This window comes from Protopterus annectens, chromosome 8.part0 (genome assembly GCF_019279795.1).
Source record: "Protopterus annectens isolate FY-2018-M chromosome 8.part0, PAN1.0, whole genome shotgun sequence".
Taxonomy (NCBI): Eukaryota; Metazoa; Chordata; order Ceratodontiformes; family Protopteridae; genus Protopterus; species Protopterus annectens.
In genome coordinates this window covers 14,484,467-14,504,575 of record NC_056741.1, presented here as the reverse complement: position 1 = coordinate 14,504,575, position 20,109 = coordinate 14,484,467, and the positions used below count along the sequence as shown (strand labels likewise).

Sequence of the window (20,109 nt, the reverse complement as noted above, 5' to 3'; positions counted from 1 at the left end):
ACCTGGCCCCTTGCGAGGCCGGGCGGGCTGGGCAGTCCTCGGATAGTCAAGCGAGGGCCTCTCCGCCCCGGCCCACTGGCAAGCAGATCCCCCTCAAAAGTCGGGACAATCAAGGGGCGCCAGAAGCCCTCGGAAGTGAAGAGGCGGGCACGGGAAGACGTCCGACAACCGAGGGACCACGGATCCCCAGGGCCGGGGCCGGATCAGGCTCCCCGGATCGAAGCGCGCGACGAGGGGGGGTCCGTCCCAACGGGCAGGCAGTCCGGATCACCACCCGGAAAGGCCTGAGGGAGGCCACCCCGGCTCGAGCTGCCCGGATCAGCTGCTCGGAACCGGAAAGGCGGGAGGGAGAGAAGGATAGGCTTAAAAACTGTGTCAGCTCCCGGAGGCCGGATATCATCACGAGAGATCGTCAACAGGCTGGGCGAAGGTTGTGGAATTTCGGTCAAGCTACCTATCTAGGTGTGGGTGTCCTCCCTCGCAGGGCCACCGCGCCAGGATGGGTCTCCTCTCCTCAACCTAGGGCTCGAGCCTCCACAGCCGACGGGCCGAGAAGGGTCTCAGGGACAGGGGCCACAGGAGGGGAACGGAAGCCGGCAGCTGGCGGGGGCCCTTGCAGAGCAGAAAGGCCGTAGACATGGCCGAACGAACCTCGATTCAACAACAGGAGGCCTGCTCAGCCCCCTCGCGAGCCAGTCCCAGGGTTGGGTCCCCGCCAGCAGGGGGGGACTTCCACCACACAGGTGGCCGAACAACGAAGGAGGAGGAGGCGGAGCAGTGGGCCAAAGACCACATGGGCCCACAGAAAGACTCCCTCAGGAGAGTCCGGTTGACACTGAGGGAGTTGGAACAGCCAGATGTGACAGCCAGCCACCAGTGCACCAACCGGAGCCACAGCAGCACACAGGATTATATTTCATTAGAACATTTGCCTTTAATTGAAAGCTTTGGCACAAATAACTATTTCAGATTATACACCAATAAAAAAGCTAAGATAAAAATGCAGGTAATGACGTAAAAAAATGAGACACTAGCGCTTTCTCACCTACCTGTTAAAAGGAGAGGAATTTAAGGAATGGGTAGTAGAAATTATTCAAGAAAATTATGTAAGATAGCAATTTCTTCGAAGGTTATAGCAAGTGAGTGGGATAAAATGAAAGTGGAGTTTACAAATAGGGTAGAAATAAAAGAAAAAGAAATATGGTTAAGAAGTAGCAGGAATTATTTAGAGGGGATGACAACGGGTAAAGTATTGCAGAATAAAGGGAATCTCACAGAACAAGAAGGGACACAACTGCAGAATGCTGAAAAGAGAATAAAGCAGTTATGCCTGAAACTGCTAAGTAACTGTTTTTTGATAATAACTCAAGAGCACAAAAACGTTTTGCATGACGACTTGGGAACAGAAAGTAAAAAGGGTTTCTGCCAAACTTACGGAGCCTATAGCAAGAAAAACAGCCAGCTATACTGTAGAGGTATTAGAGATATTTTAGAAATTTTATGAAAATTTGTATAAAGCAGAGAAACGTGGAAATCAAGAAACAGCACAAACAGAAACTCCCATGGATGACTTAAGTACATCAAGGTTAGAGGCAGATGAAGTTCAGCAATACCCATATTTATGGTGACACAATACTATGAATTATTTAGGAGTATGGATTAAAAAGGCTTCTGTTATGGTAGCTAAGGATATGTGGGAAAAGACTAAAGAAATTATAAAAAACTGAGAAACTGGAAGCTCTTATTTATGGATAGGGATAAAAAGGTTTTAAGTCCCTTCTTAATTTTTTTATACAGGTTAGGCATATTTTTATCAACCAGAGGAAAAGTTGTGGACAATAATAAAAAGCTGAAGGAATTTATCTGGGAGGTTAAGTGGGCAAGGGTCCAGTGGGATAGGTTGATGCTTCCAACGGTACAAGGTGTTTTAGGATTTCCTGATTTGAAGTGGTATCTTAGAGCTACACGGTTAAGGTTCATATACATAGCACAAGCAGAAATAATTCAAAGTAGAAAGGAATGATGAAGAAAAATTCAAGAAATAATGACAGAGTGGTATTTTGGATGCAGATCCTTAAGGAGAGTAACAACAGCCATGAAGAATATTATATTCATAAAGTAGCAGAAAGTATTCTGAGAACTAAGACAGCACAAGAATGGAGAAAGGAGATTTTATTGACAGGGTTGACAGCAATTAGGAGTTAAGACAATGGGCAAGAGGAAGCTGGAATTTACTGGAGAAAACTTGAAAAGGAACCAAGGTTTTGGAAGCAAATAACTAGAAAGGGAAAGACAACAGAATGAGAAGGTGCATACATATACATATATATGGATATATATGTCTATATATATATATATATATATATATATATATATATATAAAATATATATATATATATATATATATATATAAAATATATATATATAAAATATATATATATATATATATATATAAAATATATATATACACAAATACATGCACACATACACACAGATACACACACACACATTATATATATATATATATATATATATATATATATATATATATATATATATATTTATTTAACATTTGTTGACGTGGAAAGTCTGACTTAGGACAGGGCCTATTTTCAGTGGAAGCCCAGGGAGAAACGCTCCAGACACATGTCTCTGGAATGTGGGAGGAAACTAGAGTACCCAGAGGAAAGCCATGTAAACACAAGGAAGACATGCAGACTCCATACAGAATTCACCCCAGCCAAGAATGAAACCAGAGAAAACCTTGCTGGGAGGTGACAACATTAACTGCTGCACTACTGTTCCACACACACACACACACACACATATATATATATATAATATATATATTTATAGATATATATATATATATATATATATATGTGTGTGTGTATCGATAGCTCATATAATCGACACTCATTTGGTCGACAGTTCATTTGGTTGACAAGCAGAGTTGCCCCCTTCCCCAATGTTGTGCAACCCTAGAGTTGATATATATAGTTAGGGGTGTGGGAAGCCCCTCTAAAATGCTTGTTGATCAAATGAACTGTCGACCAAATAAACTGTCGACCATGTCAGGTAGACCCATATATATATATATATATATATATATATATATATATATATATATATATATATATATATATATATACATACACACACACACGTGTATATATATATATATATATATATATATATATATATATAGATAGATATACATCAGAAAGGAGTATACCTATTAGTAAAGAGCCAAACAAAAACTATGTGAAAAAGTAGGATTGCTACAGCAATAATAGTGGACCCCTTCATTCTCCCATAATCACAGGATCATGAGTCACACAAAGATGAACAAAGCATGTCTTTCCATCTTTAATTTATTTATTTATTTATTTATTTTACATTTGTTAACTGGGAAAGTCCGACTGGATGCATGTCCATTTTCAGCAGAGGCCCGGGGAGAAAAGCTCCAAAATAAAATGTTTAACGTGATGTATGCAGTAATATTAGCAATTTAACAAAAATCAAAAGAAAAATGCAAAAAGGTTGCAAATTTAAGAGAATGTTCTAAGTAATGTAATATTTAGAGATATTAATCAATTTAACAGATATCAGAAGTCAACTACAGATAGGTTCCATAATGAAGAAAGTTTCGAAGTAAGGTTTAAATTGATAAGAGAAGTCAAAAAAGTGGGAGATGGAGGAAGCAATAAAGGGGAAAAAGAACATATTAGAGAAATGAGGGTGTAGGAAGAGGAGACAGGAAAAGGAAGGTCGTTTATAAAGAAAGAGAGGAAGAATGAGGTAAGAGAAAGGTAGGTTGGGTAGAAGGCAGCAGAGGCTGAGAAAGGAAGGTAGCAGTTCAGATGATGAAAGCTAGAGATAATAAAGGGGTGGAAGAAAAATAAATTGAAGGAGGGTATGGAGACAAAAGGGGAATTATCTTAGATCGCTAAGATGGAAATGGATTATATCAGTGACGTTGGGTTTGACTAAGCCTCACTAAGACTGAGACAAGCTTTGGTGGAAGCTCAAGTCAGTGCAATAACTCAGACTGAGTACATTGGGTTTTAGTCAGGGTTTAGACAAGGACAGAGCCAGTTATTGTGCATGTGTGTCTTTAGTGATATTCTGAAGTGAGGCAAGGAGCAATTTGTGGTGAGTTCAGCAGGAAGGGAGTTCCATTTTTTGCCAGCAGTGTTAGAGAATAAGGAATCACCGGCTGAGTTGTTGGCCTTGGTAGGTTGTACTAGCATTCTGCTGGAAGAGTGAAGGGATGCTAGGTTGAAGTATGGGGTAATGATATTGACTAGACTGGGGGTGTGGGTAGGTTGGTGGAGGATTTTATAAGTTACTATGAGTTGGTTATAATAGATTTGATTGGTAGCTCTAGCCAACCTAATTTTTGAAGATTATGGCAGTGGAGATTTCTGTACTCTGAGCCTGAGGCAAATCTTGCTGTATTGTTGTAACATTTTGTGAGTTTGTTGTGATTTGATTTGGATAAGTTAGTGAAGATGGGTGAGGCATAGGAGAGGGATGACAGAAGATGTGTACGAGCTATGGCTGTTCTGGCAGTTGGGGTTAGAAATTTCTTAATCCTATACATGGAGCCTATTTTTTTGTTTACTGTTTTTATAGTTTTGTCTATATGGGCATTGTAGTTTAGATTATTATCAATGATTATACCTAGCAGTTTTGTAGTTGGTTCTGGAGAGATTATGGTGCCATTATGAGAAGAGACTGAAAATGTTAGTGGTGCAGTCTTCCGTATGGGGTAGAATAGTAGAAGTTTGGTTTTGTTTGGGTTCAATAAGAGCTGATGATTATTAAGCCAGTTCTCTACTTTGCTGAAGGTTGTTTGGGATAAGGATTGTAATTCTATGGGAGTTACAGCAAAGCAGATTAGTGTGGAGTCATCTGAGTACTGTATAGTAGTAGCATGAGGGATAGCTTTGGGCAGGTCATTTATAAAAATAGAGAAAAGGAGGGGTCCCAGAATTGAACCTTGGGGTACACCTAGAGTGACTGGTAAAAGAGGGGATAGATGCTCTTTCCACTGGACTGCTTGCTGCCTGCCTTGTAAGTAAGAGTGGAACCAGTTGATTGCTGGATTGTCTATGGGCAGGGATTTGAGAGAGTCTAAGAGTAGGTTGTGGTTAACCATGTCAAATGCTTTTGACAAATCAAGGAAGAGGGCAGAGGAAAGCAGATTTTGATTGTGGTTTAGATTTATTTTGTGGGAGAATGTGAGAAGGGCAGTGGTAGTACTGTGGGCTGGTCTGAAACCATGCTGGGATGGTGCTAAGAGATTATTGTGTGTCAGGTGGTTAAGAAGTTGTTTTTGTATGCATTTCTCCATTATTTTGGCTAGGGGAGATAGTATGGTGATAGGTCTGAAGTTGGAGAGTTCAGTGGAGTTTCCCCCTTTATGAAGTGGAATAATATGAGCTATTTTCCAAATGGGTGGAATGTAGGATTCCTAGATAGAACTATTGATTAAGATGGAGATTGGATAAGCTATTACGTTGGCAGCTTTATGTAGAAACTCTGCGGGAAGTTGGTCTGCTGCCAGGTAGGTAGGTTTTAATTTTTTTAGTAATGATTTGATATAGTCTGTAGGCATGTAGTCGAATTTTAAAGGGGGGGGTCTCCTGAATAGCTGTGCTAGTAGTCAAGGAGGAGGGAGGTAGATTATTAGCTAGGGATTTTACAGTTTCAGTGAAGAAAGTGTTAAAGGTCTTAGCTACAGAATCAGGGGGTAGGTGTAAAGTTGTTGATGGGGTGGGGGTAGCAGATTTTTCTGGATGTAGTAGTTTATTCACGCCTGACCAAAATTTTTGAGCGTGGTTTTGGTGTTTTTGCTGCAAGTTGACATAGTAGCTTTGCTTGTCTTGCAGGATGGATCTTTTAGCTTTGTTTCTTAATTGTTTAAATAGCTGGTGGGCTTGAGGGGATTTAGTGGATCTCCAAGAGGTCCATGCTGCATTTCTAGGCTGTTAATTTTTGTCTGGTAGTGTTGGTAAGCCATGGAGCTATTTTGTTTTTGGTTCTGATTCTAAGTGTGGGAGCATAGTTATCTAGAATCACTAGGAATCTGGTGTTAAAGTAAGAAACTGCTTGGTCAAGAGGGAGTAGTTTAAGATTGTCCCATTTAAAAGAGCTTAAATCAGATAGGAAATTATTTAGGTTAAAGTTTTTTTTTGGATCGGAGAGTTTTAAAGGTGGTTTGGTGGGGCAGGTCTTCTCTATTTCTCATTATGTAGGTTAGCAGGTGATCGCTCATGGCCTCGGGTTGGGTGCCTGATTTGTATAAATGTGGTTTGTTATTTATTAAGATCCAGTCTAAGATGCTTTCCTTATTGCTGTGTTTGCTGATTTTAGTGGGGGTCGAAATTGTTTGGGTGAAACCATGTAAGTTAATGTGGGTAGTGGGGAAGTCAGCTGAACAGGATGTCCAGTCGATGTTAAAGTCCCCGAGAATGATTGTTTCTTGGGGGTGGGTGGAGGATAACCAATAGAAGGTACTTTCTAGGGTGTTAATGTTATTGCCTGGGGGAATATAGCTGCACACTATGTTAATAGATTTGTTGTTATTGAGTTGGATTTTAGAGAGAATAGTTTCTGTATTGGTGGAAGTCAGGTTTAATGTAATGCTGTAGGGTGGATGCCTATGAGAGCATGTAGCTTTGTGTTTGTTTTTTTTTTCTCTGATATTTATTTATTTTGGTGTGAGTGGTTGCTGGAGAGTTAGGGATGGATATCTCTGAGGTTAGGTAGTAAACATTTTAGTAGGAGTTGGTGATGTTGGAAGTAGATAGTTAGGCAGGTAGTGGAATTCATAGGTGGTGGCTATATAAAGTATCAAAAGTGGTGGTGTTAGGTAGTACATTTAGAATTGAAGTGGTGGTAGGGTAGTGTGAATTAAGGCTGAGTAGTGATAAGTCAGTGAACTGCTGATTGTTTGGGTAAGTAAAGGTGATAGTGAAATGTGTGGTAGCAATGGAGGAAGGAAGGAGTGTAAGTGGGTCTGACAGAAAGTTAGAGAGGGGGAGGCAAAATAGGCAAGGGAAAGATCCTGGAAAACTACAACCAAGGCTGAACCAGAGTGAAGCTCTAAGGAGAAAGGTAGTTTAATGTAGTTTATCTTGGCATCAACTTGGGACATAGTATGCCTGCTGTCCTTTCTTTTGCTTAAAATGGACAGATTTTAAGTTAGATTCTAAACAAAGATTGCCTGCAATGCCTGGGAATCACTCTTGCTTTCTATACACCAGTAAACTTTCAAAGAAACAAAAATATGTGTTCCCAATGGTGGATAACACATAAATTAATAAAACACAAAATAAAATGTCAAGAGTACACAAGGTGAAAAGACTCGGGCATCTTTTTGGATGTTTTCTTTGTACCTCTTTGTGCTCTGATTCTGCACATTCTGCAGCCCATCTAATTTTAAAGAGATGTCTAGTTACTCCAGAGATATGTACTTTACACCTCATTGATCTGACCTAATATTGAAAACAAAAAACACCTGAACAAATTAAAAAAGCTAAAAGCTACTATTATGCCTTAGTAAAAAACATAAGGATGGAAGATACATTTAGAAACTGCCTATATTCTACTTCTTACAGCTTAAGAGTGATTTCTGCCTGGTATATAAGAAAATGTCTGATCTAATTTGTGGAGCTAATACTAGACTAAAGTGACTGCTGCATTCAAACTTATGCAGTAAGCTTCTGTCTATACTCATAAGTCAGTCATGAATTTCATTAAAAAATAATCTTGATGCACACATGAAAAATAGAAATATTAAAATGGAGTTACAATATTTAAGCTCCACTAAGGTCACTAGCTTACAAGCTATGCATTCAATACTCCAAACCTGTCAAGAAGACTTGATTTAGCCAATAGAGTTCTAATCTTCAAACTTGATACAAGTACAGCAAGCTAATTAACTTTTATAAAATCTCAATATGATTTTCATTCTCAGGATAATAACACTGCTTTTTCTGCCTGCTCCAAAACTCACTTAAAAATTAATGCAGGGTACTCCTTCCACCAGTTGGGGGGGTGACAAATAGTTTTAGATTTTTGACAACATCTTGATGAATAAAAAGCAGAGTGTGCTTCTGTTAATAACCGAGACTTACACCAAGGTATAGTAGCCTTGGAGCTATTATATTTAATAATAGGAGGTGGTTGGAGAACAAACACCTGCAAGGGAAGTATGGGGGTTCTGACCCCCACTGTTTAAACATTACACTGTTTTCTGCAAATCCAGCATTTTCAATACAATACTGACATTTCAGCTTCTGTAGATTTTTGTCAAATGATTTGCCTGCTTTCTTTCTTTATTTATTTATTTATTTTCTTTATAAGCCTCCCTGATCTTTGCTCTTTCTCTTGAAGTACACACAGAGGATTTCTGGTCTGATATGTATTGAGGTTACTGTGGATCACTGTTATCAGTTTCTTTAAGTATTTTTAACATTTTCACAGGGCTAATAGCTGAACTAATTACAAGGCATTTAATGCATATGGCTCTGTGTAGCTTTGATAGTGAGATTTGTTTCTTTGTTATTTAATTAAATGTAAAATAATTTTACTTGAATGGTGTAGATGGCACAGTGGTGCAGTGGTTAATGTCACCTCTCAGCAAGCGGTTCTCCAGTTCGATTCTCGGCTGGGGTGCCTTCTGTTCGGAGTCTGCATGGCCTCTCTGCATTCATGTGGGTTTCCTTCTACTTTACAAAGACATGTATCTGGAGTGTTTCTCCCCAGGCCTCTGTTGAAAACTGGCTCATTCCAAGTCGGTCTTTCCTGGTAAGCAAATGTTAAATAAATAAATAATTTGAATTATTATTATGTCTTGTTATGCTGGAAAGCCATATATAAATTATAAAAAGAACTGGTTGTAGGTTTTTTACTGCTTTAAGTTTCTCCACTTTAATTATTTTCCCAGTAGTGCCAGGTATGTTTTAAGCCCTTTGCTGCAGTCAATATATCTGAAGCTTGCAACAATACTTGAATATTATAAGGAAATAACAGTGTGACTGCTCTTTAGATAACCTCTCTGGTCTCACCTGGATGACATGTTACAATTTTATGCACCACATCTTTTTATTATTGTACTGTACCTTATCTAAGGACTAAATGGAATATTTTATTAATTAGTGGCTGTTCATAACATTTATTGCTGCATGCTTCCTTACTGTGTTTCATATAAGGGTTATAAAAATTAAAAGCACCTGACTAGCAGATGAACCACTGACACAGTGGTAGTAGGTGGATAGCATTACTGTATTTGGGTTAGATATATAGAAAAAAATATAACATTGATAAAAAAAGTAAATGGCAGCATATTAATGATTAATAACTTTAAAAGCTCAGCTTCACCTAATGCTTTGACCCACCCCAGGAGTGATATTTATATGACAACACATGCCTTGTTCCTTACTGAAAGAACAAGACCTATAATTGTGAGCTCTCCAGTTACAAACAATAAAGTGCAAATGGCAAAAAAGTACTGAGCATCTCACCATAATGCATTTAAATCATTTTTTGGTGGGTCTTCACCCTTGCAACCCTGAAGCAGATGTCTGTACCCCCACATCCCTGCTACCGATACGTGGAAACACTTGGAATATTCCATGGTACTGTAATTTTAATACATACATTCCTGTATTATACTTTTAGTGTAACAGTTCTGATGATAAGAACTGCAGTCCCAATAATTTCCAAAAGAAAACTAAGATACGATGGAACCAATTGCCCAAACAGTCCGACCAACAAAACAAAAGCAGAGCAATGGTAGAAAAAGAGGCTTGACTCCTTTTAGCATGCACCACAGTTTATTAAACTGTGGTGCGTGCTAAAAGGAGTCAAGCCTCTTTTTCTACCAATTTCCAAAAGAACCCCAACTGCCTTATTGTGCTCATTCCTATTTATTCAATTATCAACTTTATATAAGCAGTCAAGACCTAGGGTGTGGCTGAAAAGGATCTGCTCTGAATTAATTTATTTTATCTTAATAAAAATTAATATGCAGATGCACTTGATAGTTCTCTTACAAGAACTCCATAATGTATTCTAAAATGTAAGAAACAAAGGGCCCTCTGCAGCCCATATTGCTTAAATGTTTTTTGGTACAAAACCTAGCTGTGTCTCCACTCTAACTAATTTCTATTTTTTTTTTGTCTTCTGTCAGGCAATCTTGTCGCATATGAAAGTGGAGTGCAAGTGTCATGGTGTCTCAGGATCTTGTGAAGTTCGCACCTGCTGGAAGGTAATGCCTCCTTTTCGCAAAGTGGGAAATGTCCTGAAGGAAAAGTTTGAGGGAGCCTCTGAGGTGCATCAGAAGAAAATTGGTTCCCGTAAGGTGCTGGTGCCAAAGAACTCACACTACAAACCTTATACTGTTCAGGACCTCATCTACCTGTCCCCCAGCCCAGACTTTTGTGACAAGGATCTCAAGAATGGGGTGTTAGGTACTACAGGGCGACAGTGCAATAAGACATCACATGCCATTGACGGCTGTGAGCTCATGTGCTGCGGACGTGGTTTCAACACTGCAGAGGCAGAAGTAGTGGAGAGGTGCAGTTGCAAGTTTCGCTGGTGCTGTTCTGTCAAATGTAAACAGTGCCGCAATATTGTACAGGTGCACACTTGCCGCTGACTTGTACTCAAAAACCACATATTTTACAGAAAGTGCTTAAAATAATCTATGCTTATTATAAAAGCTGAGCATTCATTGGTGTAGTCTGAGGGAAATGAGGATGAGACAGAGGGAGACTCCCTCATCAAAAATATACCTTATTCTTGGTCTCAATGAGGGCTCCCTATCATAAATGCAAGACTTGAAACTGCAGGTCATGAAATTCTGACAATTTTGGGGAATTTGCTGTTATGATATTAAAGCATTTTTGTGCCACCTCCCAAAACATCACCCCTGATCTCTAACTTCATATACTAACTCAAAGACTGCTATACCTCAGAGAAGGGGGAAGCTCTGAAGTACACAACCTCAGAATTACAATACATTATTAATTCGAAAAAATGTAAGTCTTAAAATTCTAAATATTGCAGTTATGGTCCTCAGAATTATAAAACATACTCATTTCAAGGACACACACACCCACACACACCCCCCCCCCACACACACACACACACACACACACACACACACACACACACACACACTTACACTTTGTGACTCTATGCAGTGTCAGAACAGACTACAAAACAGACATTACCCAAAATACTATATTATTAAAACAGCAGCCTTGCCACAGAGTCTTCCACACCACATTGCCACCTGTATCAGCCCTTCCAACAAAACAACAGCACATATCCCCAGTATGTCACACCAGCACCTGGCATACTGCCATGCATTCTCCACCACACTGTTCAAAGTGTACTGCCATATTCACACAATAACTGCCCATCTCAGCTTTGCTTTCCAAATGACAGAATTCATGGCAGCAATCTATTGCGTCAAAAGAAAACTGTCAGATAGTCTTACTGTCTTCTCATTCTACCCCTGCACACCTTTCTCACCCTCCCTCACTTATCGATCTATTAAATGTAATACAGTCTGCTGTCCTGCTAATTAAGTCTGCAAAAATTATTGTTATTTGGCTACTATGTTACCTGGTCATGGCTGAACAGGGTCATAGTACTCAATTTACTCCACTTACCTGCTCAAAATAAACAAATTATTTGATGATTACACTTGTCCTTATTTTACATGCAAAATGCAAAACTGTTGTTACTTTCCCGCCCCATATCAAACAAGCACAAAACATTAACCACAGTCTTTCAAATAAACATCCCGTTTAACTCTTTGCCAGCTCTCTTTTTCATTCCTTTGCTTTTGACAATTTAGTCACTGTTTACTAACCAGGAGTAATGAATATACAAAAGCAAGTTGACATTCCTTCACAAGTGAATCTAATTTTTATAGCTCTGATACTCTCTGAGCAATACATATTCAGAAAAAGGTATAAAATAACTACATTCTCATTTTTCAAAAAAGTAAGTCTTAAATATGTCCTGAAATAAATAATTTACAATGTGTTGTATCAGCTGAAAGTGTGGTTTTCAAAGTGAGAAGAAGATGTAATGGTGCCAGTAATGGTTTAAAGTTCAACATGATCTAAATTATGTGACAGAAGTTTTTTAGAATGTTCTATAATTCAGCTGACAGTTTTCTGTCATACTGTTTCACTACAGCTATTCCCACAGCCCCTGCATAAATGCCTTTTTGCCTTTTACATTTTTTTAATAAATCATAGGGAGTTAAGGGTGAAGCTTATCTGCTCTTTGGACTAAGTTGTGCTTGTACAAGGCTAATATAGTACCCAGAACTAATCCTGCTGACAGTGTAGTGGTACTAACAGCTTGCACAATGGTGTGCCAGTGCCAACAATCTGTGATGTGACAGAGAAAACAATCTGCAAAGTGATGGCTTCAACAAGCTGCAATGTGCTGATACCAGCAAACTGAAACATGATGCCATCAACAAATTACACTGTGGTGATGACAAAAGACTTTCACCAGGCCCTTGTATTCTATGGCACTCATTCTCCTCCCATAATACTACAACTAGTCTCAGTGTAGCTGGCACAATAAGTGGCTTAAATCACAAAGACTTAAGCTCACCACCACTTGCACAAGGGTTCTATATTCTATTCCTCCCATAATACTACAACTAGTCTCAGTGTAGCTGGCACAATAAGTGGCTTAGATCACAAAGACTTCAGCTCACCATCACTTACACATGGGTTTGGTGTTCTATTCCTCCCATAATACTACAACTAGTCTCGGTGTAGCTGGCGCAATAAGTGGCTTAAATCACAAAGACTTCAGCTCACCACCACTTACACAAGGGTTCTATATTCTATTCCTCCCAAATACTACAACTAGTCTCGTGTAGCTGGCACAATAAGAGGCTTGGATCATAAATGTGCCAGCTCACCACCACTTACACAAGGGTTCTGTGTTCTGTTCCTCCCATAATACTACTAGTCTCAGTGTAGCTGGTACAATAAGTGGCTTGGATCACAAAGGTTCCAGCTCACCATCACTTACAGAAGGGTTCTGTATTCTATTCCTCCTATAATACTACAACTAGTCTCAGTGTAGCTGGTACAATAAGTGGCTTGGATCACTAAGATTCCAGCTCACCACCATTTACACAAGGGTTCTGTAGTCTATTCGTCCCATAATACTACAACTAGTCTCAGTGTAGCTGGCACAATAAGTGGCTTGGATCACTAAGATTCCAGCTCACCACCATTTACACAAGGGCTCTGTAGTCTATTCCTCCCATAATACTGCAACTAGTCTCACTGTAGCTGGCACAATAAGTGGCTTGGATCACTAAGATTCCAGCTCACCACCATTTACACAAGGGTTATGTAGTCTATTCGTCCCATAATACTACAACTAGTCTCAGTGTAGCTGGCACAATAAGTGGCTTGGATCACTAAGATTCCAGCTCACCACCATTTACACAAGGGTTCTGTAGTCTATTCCTCCCATAATACTGCAACTAGTCTCAGTGTAGCTGGCACAATAAGTGGCTTGGATCACTAAGATTCCATCTCACCACCATTTACACAAGGGTTCTGTCGTCTATTCCTCCCATAATACTGCAACTAGTCTCAGTGTAGCTGGCACAGTAAGTGGCTTGGATCACTAAGATTCCAGCTCACCACCATTTACACAAGGGTTCTGATGCACATCTTCATTTCACTGACTTAGTTGGCAGCAGATAAAAGACCATCACTTAGCAAAACACTTTTTTCAAGGGAATCCTCTGTATTAATGTTTATAGAGTCATCCCAGAGGAGAGACACTCGTTCCAGAAATTTCAGATGAATTAGTCAGTCAGGGTTTAAGGACTAAAACATTATTAAATACCAAGGCTGCCTTATTTTACATTTTGGATTTATATTCCATGTTAACCATAAAGATGCCCAGCTCACTTTTAATTTCTGTTGAACTTGTTTAAATATTATACATCATTATAGTCTGCACTTTTTATCAAGCTTGTGGTAAAGCATGTTAATGTCTTGTTAATTTTGGGCATATTCATTTTAACTTTATCATCATAGTTTCTACTGCTGAATATGTTATTTTCCATTGTACTGTATGGAGCTCTGATGCAGATCTCATTTAGTGACTAAAAGTCTGGTTAAGTTTGTTACCAGTCAGGTTTCTATTATGCAAAACATTGTAACTGTTGAAGTCTGTTGACAGGTGAACAATGACATATTCATGACTATTTTTTCTTTGTATAATTTTTCTGAAACTCTTCTTATTTGTTAATCCATCGTCTCTTATATGGACCCAGACCACTACTGAATAGTCCAGTCCTGGTCTGATGAATAAAATAAACATAAAAATTAGCACTTTTTTCTTCTGAAAGCATTATGCAACTATGCACCATCTTTAATTTGGAATAACTGCACTGTAGATATAACAGTATAACAGCTGGCAGTATTTATTTTTATTTATTTATTTAACATTTGTTGACTGGGAATGTCCGACTAGGTTCCACAGAGCCTGTTTTCAGCGGAGGCCCGGGGAGAAACGCTCCAGCTGCATGTCTTTGGAATGTGGGAGGAAACCGGAGTACCCGGAGGAAACCCATGTGAACACAGGGAGAACATGCAAACTCCACACAGAAGGCACCCCAGCCGAGAATCGAACCAGAGAACCTCTTGCTGTGAGGCGACAACGTTAACCGCTGCACCACTGTGCCACCCAACCAGTAAGAATCTCTAGATACTTCTATCTTGATGTGTTGTTTAATAATTTTATACTCAAAAAAAAAACGAAGTCAACACAGATACGTCCAATAAAAAAATAGCTTCAATACTGACTCTGGCAATAGGTAACACTGTCAGAAATTGAATGCTTACCTGTGAAAAAGGCTGGAGACTTGGTACTTGTTTGTCTTCTTTCCTTATAAAATGGGTAAAAGGAAATTTCAGTTGCTTCCCTATAAGAAGGCTATTAAAAGACTTTGTTGAATGAGAAATACATGCATGACCGCGTTTTGAAAAATATATAATCCAAGTAAAGCAGAAGACCTACTGACATTGTTAAGCTCATTAATAGGTATGTCAAGTTTTAACATTTTTATTTATTACATTTGATAATTGGGTATGTGGGCTGGTAATTAGACCCTTTTCAACCAAAGCCTGAGTCCATAGGGCCAAATTTGTAGTAACAGTGCATACAAGAACAAACAGATAACAGATATGTATATATTCACATTCTCAAAAACTAGTATACAAGGTAACAACTGAGCACATACCATGCAAACAGCAAGTACAGGTGTATAAGAACATACTGTAGCATTACATGTCCTACTGATCACTGTTGCAGTATTCCAATACTATTGGGTTATCTTGCCAAGGTAACCTGACATCTGGCCAGGGTACCAAAGCCAAAGCAACTTCCATATTGTTTGTTATAAGTCAATGGATGACCCAAGCCACGGGTATAACAGTACATAAGTGGTCATATGAGCTTAAAATCCTCAAACTATCTCTAAACCAAGAGACCTGGAGACACCTCAGGAAAAGAACTAGAAAAGGGATTAACATCAGCTAATGGAAGGAAAGAATGGAGGTGGTACACCCTCAGTCCACAAGCATCCAGGAGATGAACATTAGAAAAATGTGAAGAATGGTGGGAATTGATACTGCAACAGTGATCATTTTGACATCTACAACTATGATAATTTCTTGCACAACTGTTGTAAGTCCTTCCTTAGAGCACAGTTGCAGCATTCCAATACCATTGGATGATTCTGAAAGCTTATCAGTTAGAAAAGGTGAATGGACAAGGAATAGAGAAGCTGTCAATCAATCTAGACATCACAGCTCTAGCAAAAGAAGCTCTTCATCAAGAGAAAGCATCTACCCTTTAGTATTTTGTGACCATGTGGCTGCCTCTAAAACAGCCTTGGAATCAGTAAATTTGAAAGTGGCTCCTGAGGAAGAAGCTGCTCTGGTGAAATGGGCCTTAACCAAAGAGGGTAAACATTTCCATGACAGGAATAACAAAAGGATATGGATGTTAAAATCCATTTGGCAATTGTTTGCTTCAAGATAAGATAAACAAACAGATGGTCCATCTTCCTAACGTCTTTTGTCTTGTCCAAATAGAATCTGATTTGCCTATGCATATCCAGGAGTGAAAAAGTCTTCCAGTCTTGTTTTGAGGGTTAGGAAAGAAAGTAGGCAGATTAATAGCATGGTTGAGAGACAATTCATTGACTACTTTAGATATAAAGCAAAACCTGACCTTAACAAATACCCTATCCTTATGGAAAATAAGAAAGAGAGGACAAGCCATTAGGGATTGGAGCTTAGAGACCATTCTGGTAGAAGTAACGACCAATAGTAAAATAGTTTCACAAATACAAATCTTTAGAGATCCAGAAGTCACTAGTTCAAATGGAGGCTAGGTAAGCTTTTCCAGGACAAAGTTAAGGTCCGAGAAGAGGGGATAGCCCTCCTAGGTGGGTTTAAATGAAGGAAGGCTTTGAGAAATTGCTCCACCTCAGTTCTAGAAAGCAGGGGTGGACCAAGGGGAATATATGCAGAAATGGCAAATAAGTGTGCATTGATAGAGGCAAAAGTAGACCAACTCTTAAGAGCTCACACACATATGAAAGTATAGTGGGAATCCTAGTATGAATGGGATTCTCTTTTTTTTTTTGTGACACCACATAGAAAATCTTTTCCATTTTAGAGATATAAGATGTATTAAAGGTAGGTTTCCTCTCCTCTTGGAGAGCCTGGAGCATGTCCTCAGAAAACTGGTGTTTGAAAGGGATTAAAAGTCTATCATCTACATCATCAGATTGAGGACTAACAAGTTGGAATGAAGTGTTAAAGCCTTTTTCTTTATGAGCAAGTCCACTCTGTAGGGTAACTTGTGATGATGACCCCTGGCCAGATGATGAACAAGGAACCAATGCTACCTCGGTCAAATAGGAGTCATCAGCAAGATGTTTAGTCTGTCCATTTGCATCTTTAACAGAACCTCTGGATTACAGGAAGTGCAGGGAAGGCATACAGGAACTTTACCTCTCATAAAAAAACACATGGCATCTGTCCTCCAGACCTAAGGACAAGGAATCCTGGGACAAAACAGCCCAAGTTTTTTATTGTGATTGTACGTGAATAGGTCTATCTGAGAAATGCCCCATTTGTGGAATATGTCCAGGAAGACCTCTCTATTCAACATCTGCCAAATCTGCTAAAACAATGCCCTGGAAAGGAATATAAACTGCCTATTGGGACAGATTTATTTTTTCAGCTTGGTCCTATGCTAGAAGATCAAGTCTGCATAGTTACTACGACTTTCTCCCCTTATTATTTTATATACTACATGACTGTTGTGTTGTCTGTGAAAATCATGCAGGGATCTGGACTCCATTAGTGTGAAAAAACCTGTAGAGTCTGAATGAATGCCCTCATTTCTTTCACATTGATGTGCTCCTTCTTTTGAGGTTCTATTGACCGTGAACTGGTAAGGAGCCTGTCCATGCACCCAAAGCCAGATCAGATGCATCTGTGTGCAGTTCCTGAGTAGGAAGAGTTTGTTTGAAAGGTAGTCCTGGATTTGGATGCACCTGAGAGATCCACAAATGTAAATCTTTTTCCAGAAAAAGATGTAGTGGAATCTGAGTGTCTAATGGGTGGCAAAGTTAAGACCAGAGAGACTTTTGGTATCACTAGATCTTTCCCATGTGAAGTTTGGCAGTGGGATTTATGGAGATGGAAGATGCCATGAACCCCATAGCCATTAGAATTTTCCTTGCAGGTTAAGGCTGAAAAGTAAGGAGTGGCTGAAAGTTCATGAAGATAGAGTCTGCATTTTCTGTTGTGGAAGAAAGACTATCATGAGACACGTGTCCAGCCTGCAACCTAGAAAGGCTAGATCCTGGGTAGGGGTCAATGCAGACTTTTTGAGATTGATCACTGAAGCCCAGCCTCTGCAAAAGGCAAAAAGTATAGCTGAGATGTTTTAACAGGTCTTCCTGAGGGGTTGTTGTATAAGGTCATCGAGGTATGGGAATATTTGAATTCCTCAAGTCTTGCAAAAGGCGATAGCTGGATCTAGGCAATTTGTGAAAAGCCTGGGGGAGGGGGGCTGTGGATAACACAAACAGTAAAGCAGAGAACTAAAGTGTGATGAACAAGCCAAGAAGCCAAGGAACTCCTGTAAGAAGGGGGAACTGGAATGTGAAAGTAAGCATCTTTCAGATTCAGGGATACCAGAAAAGCTTGATGTAAGACAAAGGGTAGAATAGTTTAACGGGGAAACCATTTTGAATGAAGGTACCTTCAGAAAGGTATGCAGGTGAGACAAGTCCAGAATGGGTCTCCATTATCCTTGTCTGGGTATCAGAAAACAGGTGGAATAAAAGGTTTTCCTAGATGGTGTGGTGCCACAGGTTCTATGGTACCTTGGTAGTGAAGACCCTGCAAAATAGGAGGGAGAAGGTGCAGCTGGGTGGATGGGGGAGGTGGAACACCACTGAAGTCTGGGATTTCCTTCCAAGTCATTTTGTAGCTTTGCTGAATAACAGAAAGGATCTGCCTGTCTGAAGTGATGAACATGCTGCCAATCTGAAAGGGAGGAGGTTAGTCTTTTGAACAAAGGAAGGAATGGACTGAGGGGGACAGGAGGTGACAAAGTCAGGCTGATTTGTCTGAAAAGAAAGGTTTCTCAGACTTGTAATCTCTAGCAGTTTTTTTTTTCCTGAAAACTTTTTCTTGCCATTTCCCTGCCTTTCTGAGCAGATCTTTGGTCTCTATGAGAAAAGTAAGTGGGTAGTTCCTTTGAAACCTGTGAACCAAGGTGAGAAAGATTTGCTTGAAATCTTGCATTATTCCCTTCTCTTGCAAAGATGTGAACAAGGTCTGCAGCAGCAGGACCAAACATTAAATCCCTTTTAAGAGGGAAGTCTTACTGCTTAGCTTTGTTATCCTCTGGTATGGACTGGGAACAAAGTCATGTAAATGTTCTGATGACAGATCCGACAGCAGACCTCCTGGAAGAAAACTTCTAATGCTTTATAGCTACATTTGATAGCATGTCTGCTCACCTGAGTAGCATGATCGGGTCTATATTAGATAATCGACTCTCATATGATCGACACCATATGATCGAACTTTCAAAAGTTTGAATAATAAAACAAATAAACTACACAAAACACCTACCTGAAGGTTTTAAGCAGGGGGGCAAGCCTCCCTGCACTCGCCACACCTCCCGCTCTTTAAATATATCAACTCCGAGATTGCACTACAGTGCAGAAAAGGGAACTCTTCCCATTTTGCACTGTACGAAGATCTCCGTTACAGCATTAAAACATTCAAAAATCTGATCATATGGTGTCAACCATATGAGAGTTGAAATTTTGAATGTTCGAACATTCAACATAGACCCACATGACCCACCACAGAAACAGCCTGCTGTTTAGTTTCGGAAACCTCATGGTCAGTCAAAAAATTATAATTCACTACGAATAGGCAACAGATATTCTGTCATTTGGATTAGATAATTCAATGCCCTGAATGTTAGAGTGACAGAAATGTAAAGCTTCTTTCCACATGTGATCATGGCCCTACAGTCTCTGTCTGAAGGTAAAACATTAGCAGCAGGTAAAAGTTTGGAAGGCTTGTCCATAGAGACACAAAACACAGAAGGGTCTACCAAAGGATTTTTATACAGGAGTTTTACATCCTCTGCCACTTTGTTAAACCTATCAGGCCTCTTACGGGTCAGGGCTGGGAATCAGGAGAGGTAGAGGTAGATGCAAATGCATTAAGAAAATCCTCCAAAACAGGGGTGCTGGAGTAGGCACTCCTAACTTCAACAAATGAATATCTCTTCTGTGTACCAGAAACTTGTTTTGATTCACATTCAAAATGCTGTACCTTTTTTGTGATGATTTCCCTAAAGGAAATTTAATCAACAAGAGAGTCAGGGGATAATGTGTTTTCATTATCTGAGGCCGTTCAGCCTAAAGAATGAGAATCCAAGATAAATATGATAGAGTGTTCATCTGAATCAGACTCTTTG

The 20,109-nt window shown here is 39.5% G+C and overlaps 1 protein-coding gene across 2 annotated transcripts in view; it reads left to right on the top strand.

Moving 5' to 3' along the window:
- LOC122808609 (protein Wnt-4-like) overlaps positions 1-14,408 on the top strand; it is a 449,218-nt gene extending 434,810 nt beyond the window's left edge. For both annotated transcript variants that reach the window (XM_044079568.1, XM_044079569.1), the window contains exon 5: positions 10,205-14,408. In XM_044079568.1, coding sequence (XP_043935503.1) covers positions 10,205-10,672 — 468 coding nt within the window. In that variant the 3' untranslated portion in view covers positions 10,673-14,408. The remainder of the gene's footprint in view (positions 1-10,204) is intronic.
- The last annotated feature ends 5,701 nt before the right edge of the window (positions 14,409-20,109 follow it).